This window comes from Cannabis sativa, chromosome 2, assembly GCF_029168945.1.
Source record: "Cannabis sativa cultivar Pink pepper isolate KNU-18-1 chromosome 2, ASM2916894v1, whole genome shotgun sequence".
NCBI lineage: Eukaryota > Viridiplantae > Streptophyta > Magnoliopsida > Rosales > Cannabaceae > Cannabis > Cannabis sativa.
In genome coordinates this window covers 82702586-82726979 of record NC_083602.1, presented here as the reverse complement: position 1 = coordinate 82726979, position 24394 = coordinate 82702586, and the positions used below count along the sequence as shown (strand labels likewise).

The 24394-nt window shown below is 32.5% G+C and overlaps 2 protein-coding genes across 10 annotated transcripts in view; both read right to left on the bottom strand.

Moving 5' to 3' along the window:
* Nucleotides 1-10533, bottom strand: part of LOC115719013 (BEACH domain-containing protein B) — a 40872-nt gene extending 30339 nt beyond the window's left edge. For 3 of the 9 annotated variants that reach the window (XR_009686417.1, XR_009686414.1, XM_061110940.1), the window contains exons 1-10: nt 10344-10518; nt 9688-9965; nt 8910-8973; nt 8484-8718; nt 7953-8132; nt 5032-5352; nt 3914-4136; nt 3373-3441; nt 1664-2119; nt 1142-1466 (exon numbers count right to left, since the gene is read on the bottom strand). Coding sequence is in view for 2 of the 9 variants with exons in the window: in XM_061110940.1 (XP_060966923.1) it covers nt 1142-1466; nt 1664-2119; nt 3373-3441; nt 3914-4136; nt 5032-5352; nt 7953-8132; nt 8484-8718; nt 8910-8973; nt 9688-9809 (1995 nt within the window). In the remaining 7 variants the exon portion in view is untranslated. Of the gene's footprint in view, nt 1-1141; nt 1467-1663; nt 2120-3372; nt 3442-3913; nt 4137-5026; nt 5353-7952; nt 8133-8483; nt 8719-8909; nt 8974-9687; nt 9995-10343 lie in introns of those variants that run through there. The other 6 variants (XR_009686415.1, XR_009686416.1, XM_061110941.1 and 3 more) reach the window with 6 other exon arrangements.
* A 510-nt stretch (nt 10534-11043) lies between these two features.
* On the bottom strand, nt 11044-22649 carry LOC133034547 (uncharacterized). The gene is made up of 3 exons (XM_061109652.1): nt 22430-22649; nt 21440-22315; nt 11044-11426 (listed from the first exon to the last, which is right to left on the bottom strand). The coding sequence occupies exons 1-3, from the start codon at nt 22647-22649 to the stop codon at nt 11044-11046; spliced, it is 1479 nt and encodes a 492-aa protein (XP_060965635.1).
* Nucleotides 22650-24394: the final 1745 nt, after the last annotated feature.

Sequence of the window (24394 nt, the reverse complement as noted above, 5' to 3'; positions counted from 1 at the left end):
TCCTGCTCAATTATGGAGAATCGCAAGGATAAAAAGGTTCTTTGGGTGGCTCTACCTTGGTGGTTATAGCTCAAAAGAAAGAAAGACTCTTTCTGAAGGTCAGAACAGTGATGTTAACAGTCATTGAGCGAAGATCAGGATATGGGTAACCCTTCGACTGCATAATGTGAAGAATTTCAAAAAGATTTCATTCTCTAGTTTGAAGAGTGGAAATTATTTTGTAATTATTGGTTTCGGTTATGCCTATTTGCTATCTCTTTACACTCTCTACACTTTCTCTAATCTCAATCATTCTACACTCTCCCCTGACAAAAATAAAAATTTAGGGTGTGTTCTTTAAAAAATTGATTTTTAAATTTTTAAACATAGAAATTGAAATACATGTTTTAATTTTGTTTTTTATTTTTGAAAACATAAAAATGTGTTTAGTAATCATTTTTGTTTTCTTCTTTAAAAATAAAATTCATTAGGTAATTATTATTTTTATTTAAAAAAAAAACACTTATTTTTATTTTTTGTTTTTATTTGAGGATAGAAAAAGTAAATTGAGTGAATATTGTCTAAGAAAAAAAGTACAAAATATGATTAAAAAAATTATTTAAAAAAAAATTTGAAAGAAACTTATTTTGGTTTTCAAAATTTTTTTGATTCTTATTTTAAAAAATTAAAAATGAAAACAATTCTACAAAACATGTTTTCTTTGATATTTTCATTTTTTATTGAAAAAAAAATAAAAAACTGTTTAAATAACTGTTACCAAATGCTAGAGTAAACCCGTTGTAATGTCTAGTTGTTGAGGCTCTTGCCTATGGTGGGTTGTAAATTGTCAATTGATTAATGAAAAATTCTTTTCAATAAAAAAAACTGTTACCAAATGCACCCTTAGTAACCCAAAAAAAAAAAGATGTTTCTCAAAAATATTATCCCTATTTTATAAAACAAAAGAAAGTGATAATATTAAAAAAACAAAAGAATGTGATACCAAATGGAGCCAAAGAAATTGGCAATTCTGATACTCGATACACGAGTAACCCTGTCTGCACCTCAATTACTTTATGCAAATGGCAAAACATGTAGAGATGTAATGATAGATGAAATGTATACAAACAAGCACCCAATAAGAATGGGAAAGGAAAAGTACCAAGTTATGTGCACTTCCACTCAAAGTAGCAGCAAACTCCAGAAATGAGATTAACTCCCTCTGGAGAATGTCAACCCCGTAACTCTTTGCCTGATTGTCAATGATATGAGAAGTAGAATAAACTTCATTCTTGGTCAGAGACTCGTTATATGTGCAAGACTTTGCAGAAGCATCCTCAGAAGTTGGTCCGAAATAAAAAAAACTCTCGGAAAAGATAAGTTCCCATATTCCTTCTTCCCGAAATACATCTAATGATAAAGGAAATGTAACAAGGACCTTCCTGAATGCAACTAGAATACAATGCTGCAGAGTTTTAATAAAGACCCTGAAAATATTTGGAAAAAATAATAATAATAATAAGCCTGGGAGTGAGAGACGAACCCAGGAATCAGACAGAAAAAGTTGAAAGTTAACAAAACACTATCTTCAAAAACAAATGCATGTATCCACACCAACAAAACATACATATTCCTACAGAAAAACAGTGGACAATAAAAATTATAAACAAAAGGGGACTTTCACCTTAAATGGATGGGAAGTTCATTTTGGTTTGAGCAAGCCTTAAGGTATGGGAACACTGTAAGAAGAACCCTCATTACCCATTTAATTGAAAGTTCACCGTATAATGAAGATACAGGAGTTGATGTTCGACCAGATGATATTTGGACATGATGAGATCCACTATCTCCCGGCACAAAAAGGAAAGAACAGAATACTCTGCTCAATTTAACAACATAATCACTCCAAAGTTGAGGATAAGAACCAGCAATTTCGACAGAAGGTTCTGCCATCAGATTTTTCGAAAGATCCTTACTTCCAAAATTGGAAAGGTCCATTTGAATACCACTGTTTCCTGACAAATCCTTACCTCGGAGACTGTACTCTTGGAGCATGAAAGCAGGTGAGCAAAAGCTATTTGCAAATTTTTGAACTCTCCCATTTTCACACAAGAATTGCAAGTTGCTGATATTGGTGAAGCTAAATGTTCGTTAAGGACAACAATAATTAGAATTTAACAGACAACATACAAAAGTTTGAGCAACAGAAATTGTTGATCCCTTTCGCTGAAAAAGGAAATAAATAAAGAGTTAAGAAATGAAAAATATAGTTCAAATGCCGACAAGCTTGCAATAATAGATAGCTTACATTCCTATTTATTTTTTAAAAGAAACATGTAACATCAATCAGGAAACGCTTTTTACAGAAACACTGCCACACCCTAATGAAATTAAAAAAAATAAAATTCCTTAAACGATTTTACATTGTGTTACAAAAAATGCTGCCACTTTTAAACAGGTACATTTCTCCCTTTATTATATCAAAAGAAAAAAAAAAAGGAAAAAGACATGCATCACTTCCTCAAAATACCCTAATACTTAAAAAATTAGTAATTATAATGGCTTGACATTCTCCAAAGTAATCAAAATTTGGTGGACAATGGCTAGCTAACTAAAAGCAATGGTAGAAAGGAAGAAAAGAAATACTTAACAATAAGGAAACGAAAACATGATTCATAATAATGAGAGTGTTCTCACTTAGATCTATATTCTCTACCATAGACAAAGAATGCGATCATCCCAAACAGAAACTTATTTAAAAAAAAAAAAAAAAAAAAAAAAAGCAAAGAATTTGATTGCGAAAATCCAAAGTTAGACCAAAAGAATTTCCATAAACTGTGGCGTTTTTAATCAGTTTTCTGTTTTTAAAAGTGGAAAAGTGAAAATATTTTTCAAAAACATGTTTTATAAAACTGTTTTTACTTTTCAATTTTATAATTAGAAATTAAAATTTTAAAAACAAAAAAAATCACTTTCAATATTTTTTTAAACAGTTTTCTTTTCTTATTAATCCTTTGGATTACAACCAGACCCGGACCCAAATCCCCTCCTCACGGCCTTAGCGCTGAATCCGGCTTCTGACCCGAACCCGAATCCAACCCGGATCTTGACCCGACTTAAATAAAATCAAAAAATAAAAATAAAAATGAACTTTACAGAACACACTTTTATTTTCTGTTTTTAAAATTGAAAAACAAAAGTAGTTACAGAACGTATTTTTGTTTTTTAAAAATAATTTTTTTAAAAACAAAAATTTTACTTTCATTTTGTGATTAAAAAATAAAAAAACAAAAGTGTTACCAAACGACACCTAAATTTATGGAAATGCTCATTGTCATTGCTGACTCACAACAGGAATTCACCAAAACATATGAAAGACTAAATGAAGGATACACAGCTTCTCTAAGAACTTCAAGAGAAAGAACATGCAGCTGGAAAATGTTTGACAACGTATTTTCACCTCTGAAACCAAAAAAAAAAGTTAGCCTTGCTGAGAAATGATATGAAAATGCATAATAATAATTAAAAAATAAATAAATTAAATAAAAAATAATAAAATCTCCTCAAACATCTTCTAATTTAAAATAAAGTTGACAAGATAAATCCATTTTGAGCAGTCACTTTGAAAAGAAAAATTCTCAAAAAATTGACTAGTTTCTTTTGTATACAAAATTTTCAGAATGTCATATAATAGGTATTATTTGCATAAAGGTAACAAATGTCCAATTCTTTTGGTTGTAAACTCAATCATTTACAATCTCTGATAGGTTTAGTGTGGATGATTGTTCTTTTCAAACTATTTTGGTTGGAATCTCAATCATAGTTTGCAGCAATACATTAACCTCATCATTAAGAATATACATGCACATTATTATATTAACTCCTCAATTTGAACATCATGATACAAACAACTAAAACTTTGTATAAGGATTACCTTTTCTCAACAGCACAAGTGGAATTCATCAACATCTGATTGTTGTTTGGTGGTAAACCAAGACCATCCAACAGAACTTCAAGTCCCCCAATGCTTTTAAAATGATTTTGACCACGAGGATTGTCAAATAACGCTGAGCGCAAAATTCTTAGAGCCAACTGATGAAGTGAAAAATCTATCTCCTGTTCTCTCATGCTTAACCTTCTGACAACACGCAGCAGTTCTGAAACAAAACCAGTATCTATAAATTGGAAAATCACCACCAAAAAATACATTGTTTAACAAACTAATACCCTAGTGAGAACACAACTACACGCATATGTTATTGTCATGCAATGAGGGTTCTAAAACAGAAAATGCCTTCTCCCTGTGTTGTAGAAAAAGGAAAAATGGGATAAAGAGTATGATTCAAATTATTTTATTTTATTTTTTTTGAAAAAGAGACAGAGGCCATTGTCTTAGACTGGCCCCTACCCGTTATATATTGAAAACCCTCACTTGTGGTGGAGGAAAACCGTGGGTACATGAGTTTTAGAATGATTCAAATTATTGACAGCATAGAGAATGCACACTGGCTCAAACATGAAACAACATGTAGAAATCGCCTTGGGCGGATAGGAATTGAGACTTTCAATGGTCCGCTCTTCTCTCCTCGTGATCGAAGCTGACCCGGGTATTCCTTCTTAAGAGGACACTAAACCTCCCGATCTTGCTAGCCGGGGGCTCCGTCGATTAAATTTAAATAAGTGAGCTTTCTCTCTCTAAGATGTTCTCTAAAATTTAAAATTTGAATATCACTTCCCCTGACCATTAAAAGAGTCCATGCATTCAAGATATCATTTACAAGCAATTGCCTTCATAGCTAAGAAGGAACTGTTCCAGAATTCAAAACAGACAAAGGAAAAGAAATACCGTCTAGTTCAAATGTAATTAATAATGGGATAAACAAGTAGATGGAGCACAAGCACGCAGTTTTACTTTTTTTCTTCTTCTTCTTTTTACAAGAAAAGGTTAATTATTTATTATTGTTTTGCAAGTTGATATGTCTTATGCAAGTTTCGCTTCTAACATACCATGTTATAGTGCAATTATTTTTAAATAGAAACTGCCTACCTTACCTACTAACCAATTAAGGCCACCAGCTTCCATCACGGACACAACAGCCTTCTGATGCCAGCTTATCATTGTTTCAGAAGGAACATTCAAGCTACTAGAAGAGTCAACTGATGATTCACCAACCCCCAAAATAAAGCCTATACTATTGTTGTACAACTGAGAGTTCTCGTACACATTTGAATTTAGTTCAATGAAACTGAATATTATTGACACCATATACACAAGTATTTGTTGCAAGAGTGAAGCCTTCTCCACGGTGATGCTAGATAAATTTTCATCAGCACAGAGTGCACCACTTATTGATTTTAGTTGGACAACAGATCCTGCAAAATAATTAATAACAATAAATAAAAAAAAAACAAGACAGATATTGATGGTACAAAAAAAAAATGGCAAAAGATATAATTTAAAATGAGAACACAATGATTAATAGCTTCTCATAAATTCCAAGTGTTAAACAAATAGACCTCCCTTGCCTAAGCCATAAGGCATACTAATAGAAAATTTAAACATACAGCTAATTGGTCATTTTGAGATCTGCCTTGATGAATTCAAATTGGCTAAAAGTACACATAACCAACACCAAAAATATAAAACACAAAACCTAAAATTGGCAAAATAGGCTAGATTCAACATTTGTCCAGTGGCAAATGATCTTATGGACAAAGGTAATGGTTAATGATTGTGTGGCTCTGTTAGGACTGAATTTAATCACTACAAAAAAGCATAAATTTGGAGTCCAATGAAATGTAATGCTAACTATGAAAGAAGTTTAGTTGACCAAGGGAAGAAGAAAGATCATTGATGAAGATTATGTCATTGTGTATACAAGGAAGTAGGGTTTTTTTTTTTTTTTTTGTGTGAAAAAGAGACAGAAATCACTTCTCTTAGACTGACCCCCACTCAAGTTAACGTAGCTTCTCGTGAAGGAAAACTATGATAACAGAGATATTTTAATATAAAAGATTAAATATCTACATCGGGATTGAAAACTCCCCCAAAGGATAAATCTTACTAGATGGTATATTTTCCCAGTCCCTGAATAAATCTAAAAATGACAAAACCTCAAAATATTTTGACTTAAAAAATTCAAGTTGCTACCCAAAATTTAATTTTCTCTCATACTTCCAATACTGAACTCCCATACAAGTAGCTCTTCAATAAAAAAGTAGAGGTATTAAGGTGGTAGGCAACGATAAACATTAAGGAATCAGTACAAGCCAAACGAAAATATCAAAATAGAATATAACCCATAACCTTGGCAAAGATGATGCGAGATTTTTTATGGAAAGGCAAAGACCTTTTGGGTGGCGATCACTTGTTGCAGGAGAGGAGGTGTGCATATCTAAAAATGAGGGAGGTCTTGCAATTGGGAGATTAGATATGAGAAACAAGGCGCTGCTTATGAAATGGCTTTGGAGATACCCTTTAGAACCCAAATCATTATGGTACAAAGTGATCCAAAGTTGTTATGGTAAGACAGAAAATTTTTGGGATACAAGAGGAGGTATTAGGAAGTCCCCAGGGGGTCCCTGGAAGGATATTCAGATCTTTATGAGGAATTCTTGGAGCTGGTGCAATTTAAAGTGGGAAATGGGATGAGTATTCTTTTCTGGGAAGATGTTTGGATGGGGGATTCTTCTTTTAAGAACCGTTATCCAGATCTTGCTGTGATATCTAAGGCAAAGAACGAGAGCATTAAAGATCTTGTGGCCATTGAGGGAGAGGTGGGAAATTTTGTTGCAAGTTGGAATTTTAAATTCAAAAGAAACTTGATGGAAAGGGAAATACCTAGCCTTGTAGAACTACTACAACAATTGGAGCATGTCAGATTGCTCGATATCTTGGAGGACAGCAAGTATGGTCACCAAGTCCGGGTAGAATGTTTTCTTATAAATCAACTTTTAGTTGGTTTACCTCGGATCAAAACATAGGTGAATTATTCTGGACAAGAATCTTATAGGTAAGCAAATGTCCTTTCAAAGTGAAAGTTTTTTGTTGGTTGGTGGCTCTAGGAAAATTAAATGTACATGTTGTGATGCAAAAAAAGAGACTGTATATGTGTTTGTCTTCAGGTTGGTGTGTCTGCTGTAAGAAAAGTGGAGAAGAGGTGGGGCATCTGTTTTTGAGGTGTAGTTTTGTGCATAGTTTGTGGATTAAATTGCTGAATGAATTTGGAATTCAGTGGGTTTTCCCTGATTCGGTCCCCCATATGATAGTTAGCAAATTGGGTGGTAATAGAAGGACTTGCTTATGGAGAACCACAATTCTAGCAATTTTATGAGTGTACAACAGAAGGACCTTTGGGATAAGAAAGAATAGATTTTGGACAACTACTTGGGTGTATAAGACTAAGTTTTTTGATCAATTCTCTTTTCTAGACTTAAGTAAGTAGAGAATGGAGAACTTAGTTGTAATTTAATTTTATTTCTGGGCAATTGTGCTTCTTACTATTCAACTGTTTTGGTACGGTATGTTTTTAGTTCGTTTGTGCTAAAGCTACTGTATCCACGGTATTCTTCCGCCACAAGTGAGTTTTCAATAACATAACGAGGGAGGGGTCAGTCTAAGACAAGTGACCTCTTTCACTTTTTCAAAAAAAAAAAACCCATAACCTTTGTTTGTGGGCTTCCCTTAATTATGAACAAAACTAGACCTGGACATATGATGGAACCTTTAGCAAGTCTCAAATAATTATGAGTATGATATATGATGATTAATATTACTTGGAAAATATTTGTCAAAAAAACCTATCAAAAGAAGAAAAACCACACCTTTAATATTAGTTTTGAGATTTAAGAGAGGTTGGTCTACCTCTAGAGTGAAACAGTTCAGTAGGTAGATATATCAAAGGCCTGCTGACCGCAGGCTTTTGAAACAATTACTTACAAGAAAAAAGTTATATAAATAAGACAAATAATACCTTTCATCAGTGCAATAAGCTTTTGTATCCCACCATAATATCCAAAAACTCTACAATTATGCAAGGACCGAGAGATAATTAACAGCGCATCAAAGACAAGAAACCCTTCGGAAGTGATACTCAAAGTTGCTGAAGGACAGGAGAAGTCTGTTGCTGCTGAGCGCACTAGGCTGGTGCTTACTGAATATCATTGGAAGAAACAAAAAAAAAAACAACTGTAAAATGATATATTATAAAGCTTGGTCAAGAAAGTATTGATGAGGAAGTTACATGTTCTATCAATATATAATAGGGATATATTATAACATAACAGCCAAAGGAGTGTTTGTGATGAAACCAAACCACAGCAACAAACTCAACCAGAATTTAGTACCAAAACATTTTACATGCAGCAAATAGTCCACAAGAAATTTGATCACCACCACATTTTTTCTTTCAGATAAGAAATGAGAATTCTACTGATGTTATCAATAGATAGGTACAACTTTTATAGACAGGGCAATAGAACCAGTTACACAAAATTAAACTTACAGTCGGTGACCAGAGCAGTTATTTGTTTCAGCTCCTCAGACAATGTCCAAATAATTTCAGCTGGATGTCCAGCAAAACAACCAATAACTACATCACCAAAATGTGATGGAAGCTCTGCAAGTGGGATAGAAGTTGAAGCAGCATCTGACAATTGCCCAAAATTGTCTGGTTCCCATTTCTTGTATACAACAAGAAATTGTTTGAGAAAAACAAGAAACGCCCTTCTTTTATCAACCTAAACATCAATTTTGTAAATAAATCAAAGCAGACAAAGCCAATATTTTAAATACCATTTTAAGTCCCCAAATTTTCTGGTTCTTTATAATTGCACATCCACACACAATTTTTGTTTTTAAAAAATAAATAAAAGCCCTCTTTCTCTTTTTCAAAAAAATGCCAAAATAATTGAAGAGTTTGGAAAAATACCTTGTCAGCAGCTTTCTCAAATCTCTCCCAAAGTGCTTTCAGAACTGCCTCATCTCCAATTTCACTAAAACAATGTCAAAATGCTTGAGAAGTTATCAAAGGGAACATGGTTTCCATTGTCAAGGAAAAAGTGATACAGCTCTTGGACATAAAAACATAGTGTAGAGAATCACCTTACTCAGATGCCATTATAAACCCAATATAAGTTTTACTCATAGAACGCTTATTCGAATCTTCAGATATATTTTTTGCTAAAAAATGTAAGAAAGCATGGTTGATTGAAGAAGCCTTCACTGTACTTGACAGTGGTAGTTATCCTTTTTTTTTTTTTGAAAAAACAGTGGTAGTTATCCTTAGGTAGGTATGAATTTGCATCCGTGAGGAAGTTCATAGAATAACATACAAATACATTGGAAACTAATGGAGAAGCTAAGCTTAATGCTAGGTAAGCGCCAGAAAATTCCAACGCTTATAAGGAAGACTATACAATTTCTCATTCTCGTCACTCAACCTGACCTAACAGTCTATCTTAAATTTCAACCCAAAGCCTCTCAATTATTTTAAAGTTAATTAGCATATCAGTCAATTGTCTTCCAAGTAATAATGAATGTTAACTTTTAATCTATATAAATTTGTTCATTAGCTTAAATGCTTCACCAAAGTCTACTCCATAAAGTGTTTAGACTGACCACATACAAACTCACTGAGGAATAACAAGTAAAGAAGTTACGAGCAGCAGCTGAGAGCTAGTAAAGGGTCCTAGCAAAGCATAATTTACCTAAAGCGGATCCTGGGACCAGGGGGGCAGAAACTCCCAGCTTGTGACCCCGAAGCAGACTCTTCATTTTGGCCAGTGGAAGTCCTTCGAATAAGGTCAGCAACACCCTTGACAATATTCATACTTCTCCGTTGCAAAGATTATACAATATCAGAGCTGCATGGTCAGATGAGTAACATGAAATTTCCCATTCTTTCCCACCATATTCACCAACCTCTTTCTTTTATACACGCCCTAGAAAAGAAATTTAAGACTTAGAGCCACCATCTCGATTCACTCTGGTGAATTGATAACAAAAATTAGATTACTGATTCAACAAGGCCAACGACGCAACGTCAGTACAGCTACTCATTGCACACATAAAAATAAACGAATAAAAAAAAATCCCTGTTTTGTTTTTTTATCCATTTCACGCTAACAACTTAACTAGAAACTGATCAATCTGCTAATAGATTGAACAAAAAAATCAAACATAAATATATTCCGAAGAGAAAAAAATTTCGAGAAAAATAAGCGAAAAATTAAATACTATAACAGCACATGAACGTGTGTGTAATCATGTTTAATACACCAAAATTGGCATTTTAGTTCAACGCTTTGAACAATGTAAACATATAAATATACTTAACTAATTTGAGGATCGAATTGCCACTTACCTAATCAGATCGCACAGTTTGAATTTGATGTATATTCTAGAGTTATTTGTTTTTTTTTTCTTTTTTCTTTTTTCTTTTTTGAAGATCTGAGCTTTAATTTCTAAGCTTCTTCAATGGCGCAGTGTAGAATCAAATAAAAAGCGAACGTGAGGGAGAGATGTGACTTTTAGAGAAAGAGATTTAGAAATATTATATTTACAAAATAATCCCGTAGCTTGTTATATTTGCATATTTACTCCTGATCTTGTATTTCAATTTTTTTCCATTCTTATTTTATTTTTATATTTTTTGAAAAAAGAGAGGAGGGACCATTCATTAAGATTGGCCCCCACCTATAAATAAAAACCCTCGCTTATGGCGGAGGAAAACCGTGGTTACAAAGTGCACCAACCTCTAAGACTTAAACAAGGTCTCAAAGATATGATTACAGCGAGCACTCCCCTAGGATACAACTAAAGAACTGGAAACTTAACAGAGGAAGAGACTATAATGCATAAGCGAAAATCTTACAACAACACTCTCCATTCTCTCATTAAATCTGTGAAAGAAATATTTTCAAAGAGCTTAGTCTTGTACACCCAAGAAGCAGTCCAAAATTTAATTTTATCCCATAGGGCCTTTGTTGAGCTCTCCGGACCTTCAAAAATTCTATTATTACGTTCTAACCAAACCACCCATAGAACTGCCAAGACTGTCGTTCTCAATAAACATGTGCTTCTTTTACTGCCCCCACCTTGCTCACTATCATTTGAGAAACCACACAAGACATAACCCATTGAGTCTCAAATTCGTTAAACAGCTTTGTCCAGAGATTACACGCAAGGCGACACCTTAAAAACAAATGTGCCACATCTTCCCCACTTGACTTACAACAAACACACCACCCCGGTGACAAGCATACAAATGGGCGCTTTTTTTGCAATCTGTCATGTACGTATAATTTATCTAGAGACACCAACCACCCGAACACCTTAACTTTAGAAAGGTCCTCTGCTTTTCCATAGAGTCTTTGTCCAAAACACCTCGCCAGACTGCATGGACGAATAAAACCAGTAGAACGCTGATTTAGAGGAGAAGATCCCACTGGGATCCGAAATCCACAGACGGCTATCATCAAGGATGTTGAGTACTCTAACATGTTCCAACCTCTGTAACAGTTGTGTCAGACTCGGGATTTCCCTGTCCATAAAGTTTTTTCTGAATTTAAAGTCCCAGCTTGCCACACAGTTTCCCACCTCGCCCTCATCGGCAATAATCTCCTAAATACTTGTTGGGTTTTATGCCCTAAATAAAACTCATTTCATATAATCAGATTTACTTATTAATAAAGATCAGAAATAACATTTTATGTTGCATGGTTCACATGATTTATTTCATGATTATATGTATATAATGTATGAATTCTTTTTAAGTCCAGAACATATGAGTTGGTTAAAGATTATAGTGTTGTCAACACAGTGGAATATAATCTTTATTATATGTTCAAAAGTAGATTCCCTGATTTGTCAGAACACTGGATTTAGACTGACATGGTATAATCAGCGATAGGTATTCTTACACCTTGGAAAAGTGTTATGTCCTTTCCAGGACATTGGCAAAGTTTACCAGTATCGGATGCATGGAGTATGCATTGGAATGGACCGATATTGAACTTTGAATTAGATTTTGAAACTTACCGTAAACATCTATTCAATTCAATATCATAAGTTGATCCTAGATCACATGATCGAAATCCTGATATGGTTAGGCTCAATCTCAAGAGTGTTATTCGTGTTCTTTGATTTGTTAGTTAAGCCTACTTTTGGGTCAGGGTGATACTTACATTTTGGGAACACGGTAATACAATTGAGTGGGGGAGCGCTAACATAAATATGGAATCTATAGCTTCTATTTGGCAAATAGAAGTAAAGGATGATTTTCTTCGAGCTTAACCAAACGAAGATAAATGGTGGAGATCTCATTTCACTTAGGTGAAATATCATTTATACAGGGTTAAGTGTTTTAAGGATAAAATACATTGTAGGGTGTTACGGTAATTTAATCCTATACAGTGTAAATCATCTATATAGAGGATCATTGATCACACTAGGGTTATAACAATGGATAACTAATGACGTGTCTATATCGTGGAACATATAGAGCGTTTCTATATGACTGAGAGTGCAATTCCAAGTTCTAAGTGTGGATTCAATGAGGAATTAATAAGTTAGGGAATTTACTTGGTAAATTCGGTTCGACTTATTGGAAGCTCGGTTATATAGACCCATGGTCCCCATACTAGTTGAGGCCATACTGCTTGTAAGACTCAGTTAATTGATTTTAATTAATCAATTATAATTCTAAAAGTTAGACTATGTCTACTTTATGAATTCTCACAGTTTAAGGATGAAATCGTAAAGAAAAGGGTTTCTATGTTTAATTATTAATTAAGAGACTTTGTATGTCTAATTAATAATTATTTTAAATGACAATATTATTTAATAATCTATTTTAGTTATTAAATAATTAGTTTTGGCATTTAAATGATTAGAATTGGAAAAATGGCATTTTTGGAGAAATAGAAATAAAATTGAGGAAACTGCAAAATCCAAGTGAGGCCCATTTCCCTCTATGGCCGAGCACTCCCTTTGTGTTTCCCAATTATTATTTTTATTTTTTAATTGTCATGTAATTGCTAATCAAAGCCTAGCTATAATAGGAAAGTGGTGAATCACACTAAATAAGGCAGTTAATCAATTACACAGTAAAAGAGGAAACTGTTTTATTTGGAAAGTTGTGCTCTCCCTTCTCCCTATATAAAGCAACCTTTGTGTCTCTTCTCTTGCATGCTATCAGCCACGAAATTCAAGAGAGAAAAAGAGAGAAAATTTCGAAATCCTTGTGAGATGAGTAGTGCCCACACACATCAAGTGGTATCTCAATCATAGTATGGAAGACTATGGAATTTCTGCACCAAAGAAGGAGAAAAGAAGATCCAGGTTCAGATCTTGGTGATGCTCTGCTACAGAAAGGAATCAAGGGCTAGAGATCTGAACGGAAGGAGTCATATTATTCCGCTGCACCCACTGTAAGGTTTTCTAACTTTATATGTGTTTATTTTCATTGTTTTAGAATTCATATTAGGTTGTTAATCCAACATACTTGTTAGTAAATCTAGATTCTGGTAAAATAATTTCCAACAACTGGCACCAGAGCCATGGTAATGATTTACTTTCATGTAATATGAATTAAAATGATGATTTGCATGTTTCTGTGTTGATTTGGATGGTTTCATGTTGGTTTATGTGCTTATGTGATGAATGTATGTGTTGTACAAAATTTCTCCATGAAATACATTTTTTCAATTTTTGAAAATATTTTATTTGGATTCCTTGTGAAAAATTGAGCAATTTTCGTTTTTACGGAATTCGATTCCGATAAAAATTGAGAAAGATATGAATTTTGGAAGATTGGAAATCATGGATGCTGCATGCAGCCTATCCTGGCAGTTCCCCACAAATTGCGAATTTTTGAGGTTTTTTCCCCAAAAATCCAATTTTTTCATGGGATTGTTTCCCAAAATTCATTTTTCCTTTCTTAAATATTTCTAAATTGAAATGTTTCCAATTTTAAATATTTTCAATTTGGAATTTTTCCAATTTTAAATATTTCTATTTTGGATTGTTTCCAATTTTTAAATATTTCCTATTATGGTCAGATTTAAAAATTTGTTAAGTTCTTTAATATTTATTTATTATTTAATTATAAGATTAGATATTTTGATATTTAAGATATTTTAAATTAAAAGATAACTTTGTCTTTTTTATTTAAAATATTATATTAAAATTATCTTATATGACAAATTAAATAATTAATAAATTTGAAATTAACATAGATATTTTTATAGATATACTTACCATAATGTTTTTCAAATTCAAAAATTTGTTATTTTGTTAAATATTTAATTATTTATAAATTATAAGTATAAAAATGATATTTTTTCTATATATATCATTTTTTTCCTTATTAGAAATTTATAAATCATATCTTAAATATTTAAATAACATAGATATTTTTGTAGAGATTTGAATATTGCTTAATTTGAGATATTTTGACATATAATTATGGTAATTATTATTTAACCAAATCTATTTTAAAATTGGTTTATTTTATTAAATTATAAGATCTGAAAGTGATATTGGAGATTCTTTCCTTTCAAATCATTGATCTTATTAGATATTTAATTTGATTTAAATAAACCTAGATATTTTAAAAATTAGTTTCCTTTATTTGGTTAGTTTAAGAATAATAATTTAATTATATTAATATCTTGATTCACATCTGTTACATGGACAATGTTTGTTTGTTTATTTTGTTTATTCAAAATTTTTTAACAAACCTATTATTTATCTGATCTAAATTGCTATGATTAACTTGTTGACAGATCATGATCCAATGATCTGATTTTAATCATAGTCCAATTGACGATAGATCTTATAAATAATTTGTAACAGGTAAATTTTGTACTTCTTTCATCTGTGTAAACCTAGTAACATGATAGGGTCCATCCAAATCATTTGACCTGTGTGAGCCTATATGTTTGCTTTTGGGCTTAGATACATATAGGAAGCCCATTTAAGTTTTTACTAAGTAAATGGACTAAGTTGCTAAAATAAATTTTGACATAAGGAAATTTATTTAGGCCCAATTAGATTTGGGCTTATTCAATGAATAACAATTGTTTATTTTAAGGTTAAATTCCTCTCTTTTGGGCCTTGTGTGAGAGTTGGGGGCCATAGAAGTGGGTACGACATACTGAACCCAGCTCCCCCTCACATGAACTACCCCAATTGTGAAGGCCCATTTGCCTTATTTAAATAATTGTATTAGGTTAATTATATTAGTCTAACCTAATTAAAATTGAATTAGCAACATAATTAACTTTTAAAATATATGAAATTTATTTTTCATTGTAATATTTTAAAGTTAATTTTAGAAAAACACTTAGTTAATGATATATTCTAGACAGTTATTTCTAGTACTAGTTATTATTTCTAATATTAAATAGGAAAATATCATAGATTGTGAAATTAATTGTTTCCTAATTAATTTTGGTACAATCTAAGTTTAGTATATTTTCCTAGTATTAAACTAGAATTAATAATTAAGTTTCCTCTTTACTTAATTATTTATTTCTTGAATTTAATACATTTAATTAAATTGAAAATTTCAATATCTAAGTTGATTTTCATCATGATACTTTAATATTGTTATTTTCATGTTATTTAATTAAAGTTGAAAATTATTTTAAGTTTGGAATCTTATTTCAGAATAACTTAAGTTTGAATAATTTTCAGAATATATTTTATTTTATTTTATTAATCATTTCCCAAAATTTCGAAATTACATTTCTTTAATGTAGAAATTTCGAATTTTATTTGAAATTAGATTAAAGTTGAAAATTATTTATTTAATTTTGGACCAACTTAAATCAGTGATTTTTTCATTTAATGGTTAATTAAAATAAATGAACTAAAATATATTATAATTAGAAATTAGATTAATTAGTCAATGAAAGTCTAGATAAATATTATCTGTTTTGCTTGAAGTATTTTTCTAGTGTATTTAATTAAATAGAAAATTAATATTTAAGTTGATTTTTAATCATGATACTTAAATATTTGAAATTTTTCTTAGATATTTAATTAAATAGGAAAGTTATATTTTTTGTTGAAAATTAATTTTTATTAATTTTGGGCCAACATAAAATTAGAGTAATTTTCCAGGATTTATTTTATTTTATTTTAAAGCATTTTCGAAATGCAATATATATTTATAGAAAATTAAATTTGAGTTGTAAATTAATTCAAATTAATTTTGAAACAACTTAAATTGAATAATTTTCTAAATATTTATGGAAATTATTACTAAGATGGAAATAATTCACGTTATTTATCTATCTAAGTATAATTTATAAATATTAAATTAAAGTTTATATTTGGAATTTTTCATTCTAAATTGGAAATTTTAATTAAATAAATATATATTTAAAATAAATGGATTAAAATAAATATTAGAAGAAAATACAACCCTTCATTAAATAATGAGCTTTATTATTATAAGGATATTCGATCTCCATTGTTGGTTTTACATAGCTATTGTTTTAGTGAGTAATCCTCCCTAATGGAGGAACGTTCATTAGCAAGTTAGCACCGTTTAATCTCGAAAGATAAGTAATCTTGTAAGTTTTTTATATAGTTTATGATCACCCTAATGGTGGCGACTATATAAGACTTGCAAGAATATGAAACAATGGTGGAAGCTCATAAGATAGAATAGCCTTGACTCTCGCCTAAACGGGACAACGCGGATTCACATCTTGATCGAATAAAAGGTTGCTAGAATGTTTGACATTTTAGATGAGCTGACAACTCTATTCAATGGATGATAGCTTTGACTCTCGCCTAAACGGGACACTGATATCAGTTTGTTGAAAACCTTGGAAATTATTTAGGATTGTATGTTTTAGTATTTTCACTTGTCATTCCTACTTGCTATGTGCTTCATAATTTCTGAATTGTGTATGAATTTGTATTGAACCATGTTATTTTCTGTTATTAAATTGTAGTTTAATTTCGAATCTTCATTGTTGGTCTAACTTGATTTGTTTTTTTCTAATGAGATGAATCCCTAATGGATTTTCACCATTAGACTAACATAGTAGTGTTAGATCTCGAAAGATAAATATTGTATATGCAACATCTAGCTGTTCATCAATTGATGACACCTTAGACTAGTGTTTTACAATATGAAACAAGAAGATTGTATAAATAAGATTACTTTGACTCTCGCTAATCGGAGCATCGTTGGATTCTTATTTAAAACGAAATTATCCTAATTCCTCTTAGCTTATTCATTTCGAATTAGCTTAATAACATATCATTGGATGAATGGTCTATAAATCATATAAAGTCTTAATTTCTCTTAAGAAATTAGATGACGCATATGATTATATTCCCGGAATTCTATCCCTAAATGATATAAATCCTCAATCTTAGATATCTCGTACTTGTATAGGCAAATCATAGAGTTAGATTAGTAGTGGTGGTCCAAGAGAGAATTACTAATTATACAGTTACACTTTCACGAGTGTTTCATAACCATTTTCTATCAATGGATTCAAACTGTATGAGTTTAGTATTCTGTGACCAGAATCCACTTGCACTATTCTAAGAACTCTTTGATGTTGATGTAACTTAAGTCATCAAAAGATACAACCACATATTTTATAAATCTATGGCATTTGTATCTTGTTCATAGTGGTTTTGACAAGATCATTCTCTGCAAAGAGTTAATATGCCTACATCCATTGAAAGTAATTTCATCTCATTCGCAGATGGATGTACATTCAGGGGTGGATATGAGTTTTTGTTGTATTCTTAAAACGATCACTCTAGATTTTACCTTATGCAAAAGAAATTTGAAATGTTTGAAAAATTTCATGAATTTCTAGCAATGGTGAAGGTAAGTGGTTAAAGATCTTGCGAACTGATAGGGGTGGAGAAAAAGTTAGTAGATATGCAGTTCAAAGATCATTAATTTGTTTTTTGAATTATATCCAAACTTACCTCCCCAGAAATTCGAGTTGCATATTGATGATTAGTTACTAGTCGTTGCCTAAAATCCTTCTATGGAAATAAAATTTCAGAATGATGTAATGGTTGTATACTTAATGTAAATCATTACTAGATTCACGGATGACCTAATTGAAATCTTAAGAAAAGCTAGAACTGCTAACCCTGGTTTGCATGTTTGTTAGCTATTCTAAGTGATTAGGGGTGGAGCATCCCATAGTCATTAGACAAGAAAGTGTTTGTTTAAACAAATACTATTTTCTAAGAAAATGACTAAGTCTGAAAATAAAGTAGCAAATAAAGGAGATATTTTTTCTTGATTCCATAAGTGTTCTATCATCTTATTCGTTACAAGATGATCCCACTACCTCTGTTGTCTTAACACAACTGAAGAGGTCTATACCATTTAGTTTTCTTTGACATAGTTCACGGTACCTTGTTGTAGTGGGAGAGTTTCTAGGAACTCACCTTGTTATAACTTGGAAGATACTAGTGATTAAAATCCATTGTAAGTTTAAACAAGTAATGGATTGTCAAGATAAGAAACTAAGAAGAAAGCCAAGAGAACTATGGTTTGATCCATTCACATGGAGTAACCTTAAGTTTTCTGTTACAAGGACATGATAGGAAATTTTCGTTCATAAGTCTATTCAATGGACTTAACAAAACTTCCTATTCCTAGTATTATAGGTTTGAGTTTATCTAAACCTATGGCTTGTGGTATACCTGGTAATTACTTACTCTAATGCAAGCATAAGATGCTGGAGCATTTTCTTTCCAATGGCAATCTATAGAAGCTTCACAACTTCTAAGCATAGATTATATTTATCTAAGGAAAAGTTTCAACTATTCCAGAGAAGATAAAGCCATGAAAGAATTTCTTAAATCAACAGTGAGAGGTCTCAGATATGCTTTAGTATGCCTTAGACCAGACACCTACTGTTGAGTGGGAGTAATGAGTAAGTATCAGATTAATCCAGGAGAGGAACATTGGAAGACAATCAAGTAAATCTTAAGATTAAGAAGAGGAACTATATGTTAGTCAATAAGGGTGTTTGTTTAAAACTCTTAGACTACACCACATCAGATTTTGAGACTTGCCTTTGTGCTAGAAAGTCTGCTGATGAGATGGTGATTACTTTGGGGGTGGAGTAGCGATTTTGGAAAAGTGTAAAAACCTATCTGAAATCTCTTGGTCTACCAGAAAGAGACTGAATGTTAAAAGTTGCAGGTCAGATACTTTTTTAGTCTAAGGAAAGTTCTATACATTTGTGGCAGTGTTCCAACTTGCCTTAACTACTAGGGTTACTTCCTGAATAACGAAAGAGTAGTTGCCCAAAAGTATAGAATCCAGTATCCCAAAAGAGTAGACATATAGAGAGGAATTTCACATTATCAAGGATTTTGTGATTAAGGAAGAGTAATGGTGGAGAAGAGGTTGTGTTTAATTCAACCTGTCAGATCCCATTACGAGGAGTTTACTACTATTACACTTGATTGGTGCATCAAGGTGTTAATGATTATTTGAAATGCACTTTTTGTTTTATATTAGTGCAAGTGGGAGTTTGTTGGGTTTTATGCCCTAAATAAAACTCATTTCATAAAATCAGATTTACTTATTAATAAAGATCAGAAATAACATTTTATGTTGCATGGTTCACATGATTTATTTCATGATTATATTTATATAATGTATGAATTCTTTTTAAGTCCAGAACATATGAGTTGGTTAAAGATTATAGTGTTGTCAGCACAGTGGAATATAATCTTTATTATATGTTCAAAAGTAGATTCCCTGATTTGTCAGAACACTGGATTTAGACTGACATGGTATAATCAGCGATAGGTATTCTTACACCTTGGAAAAGTGTTATGTCCTTTCCAGGACATTGGCAAAGTTTACCAGTATCGGATGCATGGAGTATGCATTGGAATGGACCGATATTGAACTTTGAATTAGATTTTGAAACTTACCGTAAACATCTATTCAATTCAATATCATAAGTTGATCCTAGATCACATGATCGAAATCCTGATATGGTTAGGCTCAATCTCAAGAGTGTTATTCGTGTTCTTTGATTTGTTAGTTAAGCCTACTTTTGGGTCAGGGTGATACTTACATTTTGGGAACACGGTAATACAATTGAGTGGGGGAGCGCTAACATAAATATGGAATCTATAGCTTCTATTTGGCAAATAGAAGTAAAGGATGATTTTCTTCGAGCTTAACCAAACGAAGATAAATGGTGGAGATCTCATTTCACTTAGGTGAAATATCATTTATACAGGATTAAGTGTTTTAAGGATAAAATACATTGTAGGGTGTTACGGTAATTTAATCCTGTACAATGTAAATCATCTATATAGAGGATCATTGATCACATTAGGGTTATAACAATGGATAACTAATGACATGTCTATATCGTGGAACATATAGAGCGTTTCTATATGACTGAGAGTGCAATTCCAAGTTCTAAGTGTGGATTCAATGAGGAATTAATAAGTTAGGGAATTTACTTGGTAAATTCGGTTCGACTTATTGGAAGCTCGGTTATATAGACCCATGGTCCCCATACTAGTTGAGGCCATACTGCTTGTAAGACTCAGTTAATTGATTTTAATTAATCAATTATAATTCTAAAAGTTAGACTATGTCTACTTTATGAATTCTCACAGTTTAAGGATGAAATCGTAAAGAAAAGGGTTTCTATGTTTAATTATTAATTAAGAGACTTTGTATGTCTAATTAATAATTATTTTAAATGACAATATTATTTAATAATCTATTTTAGTTATTAAATAATTAGTTTTGGCATTTAAATGATTAGAATTGGAAAAATGGCATTTTTGGAGAAATAGAAATAAAATTGAGGAAACTGCAAAATCCAAGTGAGGCCCATTTCCCTCTATGGCCGAGCACTCCCTTTGTGTTTCCCAATTATTATTTTTATTTTTTAATTGTCATGTAATTGCTAATCAAAGCCTAGCTATAATAGGAAAGTGGTGAATCACACTAAATAAGGCAGTTAATCAATTACACAGTAAAAGAGGAAACTGTTTTATTTGGAAAGTTGTGCTCTCCCTTCTCCCTATATAAAGCAACCTTTGTGTCTCTTCTCTTGCATGCTATCAGCCACGAAATTCAAGAGAGAAAAAGAGAGAAAATTTCGAAATCCTTGTGAGATGAGTAGTGCCCACACACATCAAGTGGTATCTCAATCATAGTATGGAAGACTATGGAATTTCTGCATCAAAGAAGGAGAAAAGAAGATCCAGGTTCAGATCTTGGTGATGCTCTGCTACAGAAAGGAATCAAGGGCTAGAGATCTGAACGGAAGGAGTCATATTATTCCGCTGCACCCACTGTAAGGTTTTCTAACTTTATATGTGTTTATTTTCATTGTTTTAGAATTCATATTAGGTTGTTAATCCAACATACTTGTTAGTAAATCTAGATCCTGGTAAAATAATTTCCAACAATACTTGCATTCTTAGCCTTAGAGATCACTACAACGTCCAGGAATTGCTCCTTCAATGAGGATCCCCCAATCCATACATCCTCCCAGAAACGTATATTTGCTCCGTTTCCTACTTTGAACTTCACCAATCGGTTGTATTCCCCATAATAATATGAAATATCTTTCCACGACCCTCTTGGAGATGCTTGAACCCCCCATTTAGTATCCCAGAAGTTATATGCTTTACCATAGTGACTTTTGATTACTTTGTGCCACAGGGAGTTTGGTTCTAAAGGATATCTCCATAACCATTTCATCAGCAGCCCTTTGTTCCTCAGCTCTAGCCTTCCAATTGCTAAACCACCCTCACTCCTTGGTTTGCATAACTCATCCCAAGCCACTAAATGGTCAGCCCCTGCTAAGTCTCCACCTTCCCAGAAGAAATCTCTCATCATTTTTTCTATTGCCTTTAGGACCATTTTTGGGGCTTTGAAGAGAGAAAGGTAGTAGATAGGAAGGGAAGATAGGACCGACTGAATGAGAGTAAGCCTACCTCTCCTAGACAAGAAGGAGCATTTCCACCCATCTAATCTTTTCGCACATTTGTCCAAGACAGGCTCCCAGAAGGTCTCTTTCCTCGGGGAGCCACCAAGTGGCATTCCCAGGTATGTCATAGGCCAGGTACCTACCTCACAACCAATTATTTCTGCGTTTTGGGCCACCACTTCCTCTTCAAGGCATATGCCCAACAGTTGACTCTTGTTCAAGTTAACTTTCAAACCAGAAATGCCACAGAAAGCTTCAACAATCTCAACCAGTTTTCGTAGTGAGGCCTCATCCTTGACAAAGAAAAGGGTGTCATCCGCGAATTGTAAATGACTGATTTGAATGTTTTCTTTGCCTACTTGAAACCCCGAGAATGTGTTTGATTATGCTGCCCTATCCACCAACCTTCCAAGCACATCAACTATCAGTGTAAAGAGAAACGGCAATAGGGGGTCTCCCTATCTAAGACCTCTAGAACCTCTGAACTTGCCTCTCACTCTGCCGTTAATGAGCAGAGAGAATGATGTAGATGAAACACATCCTCTAATCCACTTCCTCCATACCTCCCCGAAACCTTTTTCATTCAACACCAAATCCAGAAAATCCCAATCAACACAATCATATGCTTTCTCCAAGTTAATCTTAAACACGAATCCCTTTTTGCCACGACTCCTAAAATCCTCTACCATCTCGTTTGGTATAAGGACCGAGTCTAGGATTTGTCATCCTTCGACGAAAGCCAATTGAGTTTTAGAGATAGTCTCTCCTAAAACACCTCGTAGTCTAGTAGCAAGTGTCTTGGCCACAATTTTGTACACACTTGTGATGAGACTAATTGGTCAGAAGTCTTTGACCTTGCAGCTGTTAAGTCTTTTGGGGATCAAACAGATAAAGGTTTCATTGATGTTACCTGTTGGAATTATTTTACCAGGATCTAGATTTACTAACAAGTATGTTTGATTAACATCCTAATATGAATTCTAAAACAATGAAAATAAACACATATAAAGTTAAGAAAACCTTACAGTGGGTGCAGCAGAATAATATGACTCCTTCCATTCAGATCTCTAGCCCTTGATTCCTTTCTGTAGCAGAGCATAATCAAGATCTGAATTTGGATCTTCTTTTCTCCTTCTTTGATGCAGAATTTCCATAGTCTTACATACTATGATTGAGATACCACTTGATGTGTGTGGGCACTACTCATCACTCAAGGAATTTCGAAAATTTAGAGAGAAGAAAAGAGAGAAGGTGGCGTGTGGCCTTTTCTGAAGGAAACTGATGTTCAATGTTGTGTGTGTGTTTCCTGAAGCCAACACTTTCTATTTATAAAAAACCCTCTTGGTTTAGGTTAGAATTGTATGGCATTAAAATAATAGAAACTACAAATGGAAATTCTCATGCATAGTGGCCGGCCATACAAAGGGATTGGGCCTCACTTTGCAACTTTCCCATTTTGTTATTTTCCATTCCCATTTTCTCAAAAATGCCAATTTTCCAATTTAACCTTTTAAATGCCAATTCTAATTATTTAATAACTTGAAAATAATTATTAAATAATATTGCCATTTAATATAATTATTAATTTAGACATATAAAGTCTCTTAATCAATAAATAAACCTAAAATCTGTTTTCTTTACAATTTCGCCCTTGCTTAGTGAAAATTCATAAAGTAGACATAGTCTATCTTTTAGAATTTTAATTGATTAATTAAAATCAATTAACTGAGTCTTACAAGCAGTATGGTCTCAACTAGTATGGGGACCATGGGTCTATATAACCGAGCTTCCAATAAGTCGAACCGAATTTACCAAGTAAATTCCCTAACTTATTAATTCCTCATTGAATCCACACTTAGAACTTGGAATTGCACTCTCAGTCATATAGAACGCTCTATATGTTCCATGATATAGACACGTCATTAGTTATCCATTGTTATAACCCTAATGTGATCAATGATCCTCTATATAGATGATTTACACTGTAAAGGGATTAAATTACCGTAACACTCTACAATGTATTTTATCCTTAAAACACTTAACCATGTATAAATGATATTTCAGCTAAGTGAAATGAGATCTCCACCATTTATTTTTGTTTGGTTAAGCTCGAAGGAAATCATCCTTTACTTTCTATTCGCCAGATAGAAGCTATAGATTCCATATTTATGTTAGCGCTCCCACTCAATTGCACTACCGTGTTCCCAAAATGTACTTATCACCCTGACCCAAAAGTAGGCTTAACTAACAAATCAAAGAACACGGATAACACTCTTGAGATTGAACCTAACCATATCAGGATTAAGATCATTTGATCTAGGATCAACATGTGATATTGAATTGAATAGATATTACGGTAAGTTTTAATATATCTAATCAAAGTTCAATATCGGTCCCTTCCGATGTATACTCCATACATCCGATACTGGTAAAC

Excerpts from the sequence above, each read along its gene's own strand:
- LOC133034547 (XM_061109652.1), bottom strand. The coding sequence starts at position 22,649 with ATGGTAGAGGATTTTAGGAGTCGTGGCAAAAAGGGATTCGTGTTTAAG. Across the intron at positions 22,316-22,429 it reads CAAGTTCAGAGGTTCTAGAG|GCAAAGAAAACATTCAAATC; the intron begins GTCTTAGATAGG and ends GGTTTCAAGTAG. Across the intron at positions 11,427-21,439 it reads CTCTAAGGCTAAGAATGCAA|TGGGATCTTCTCCTCTAAAT; the intron begins GTATTGTTGGAA and ends TTCGGATCCCAG.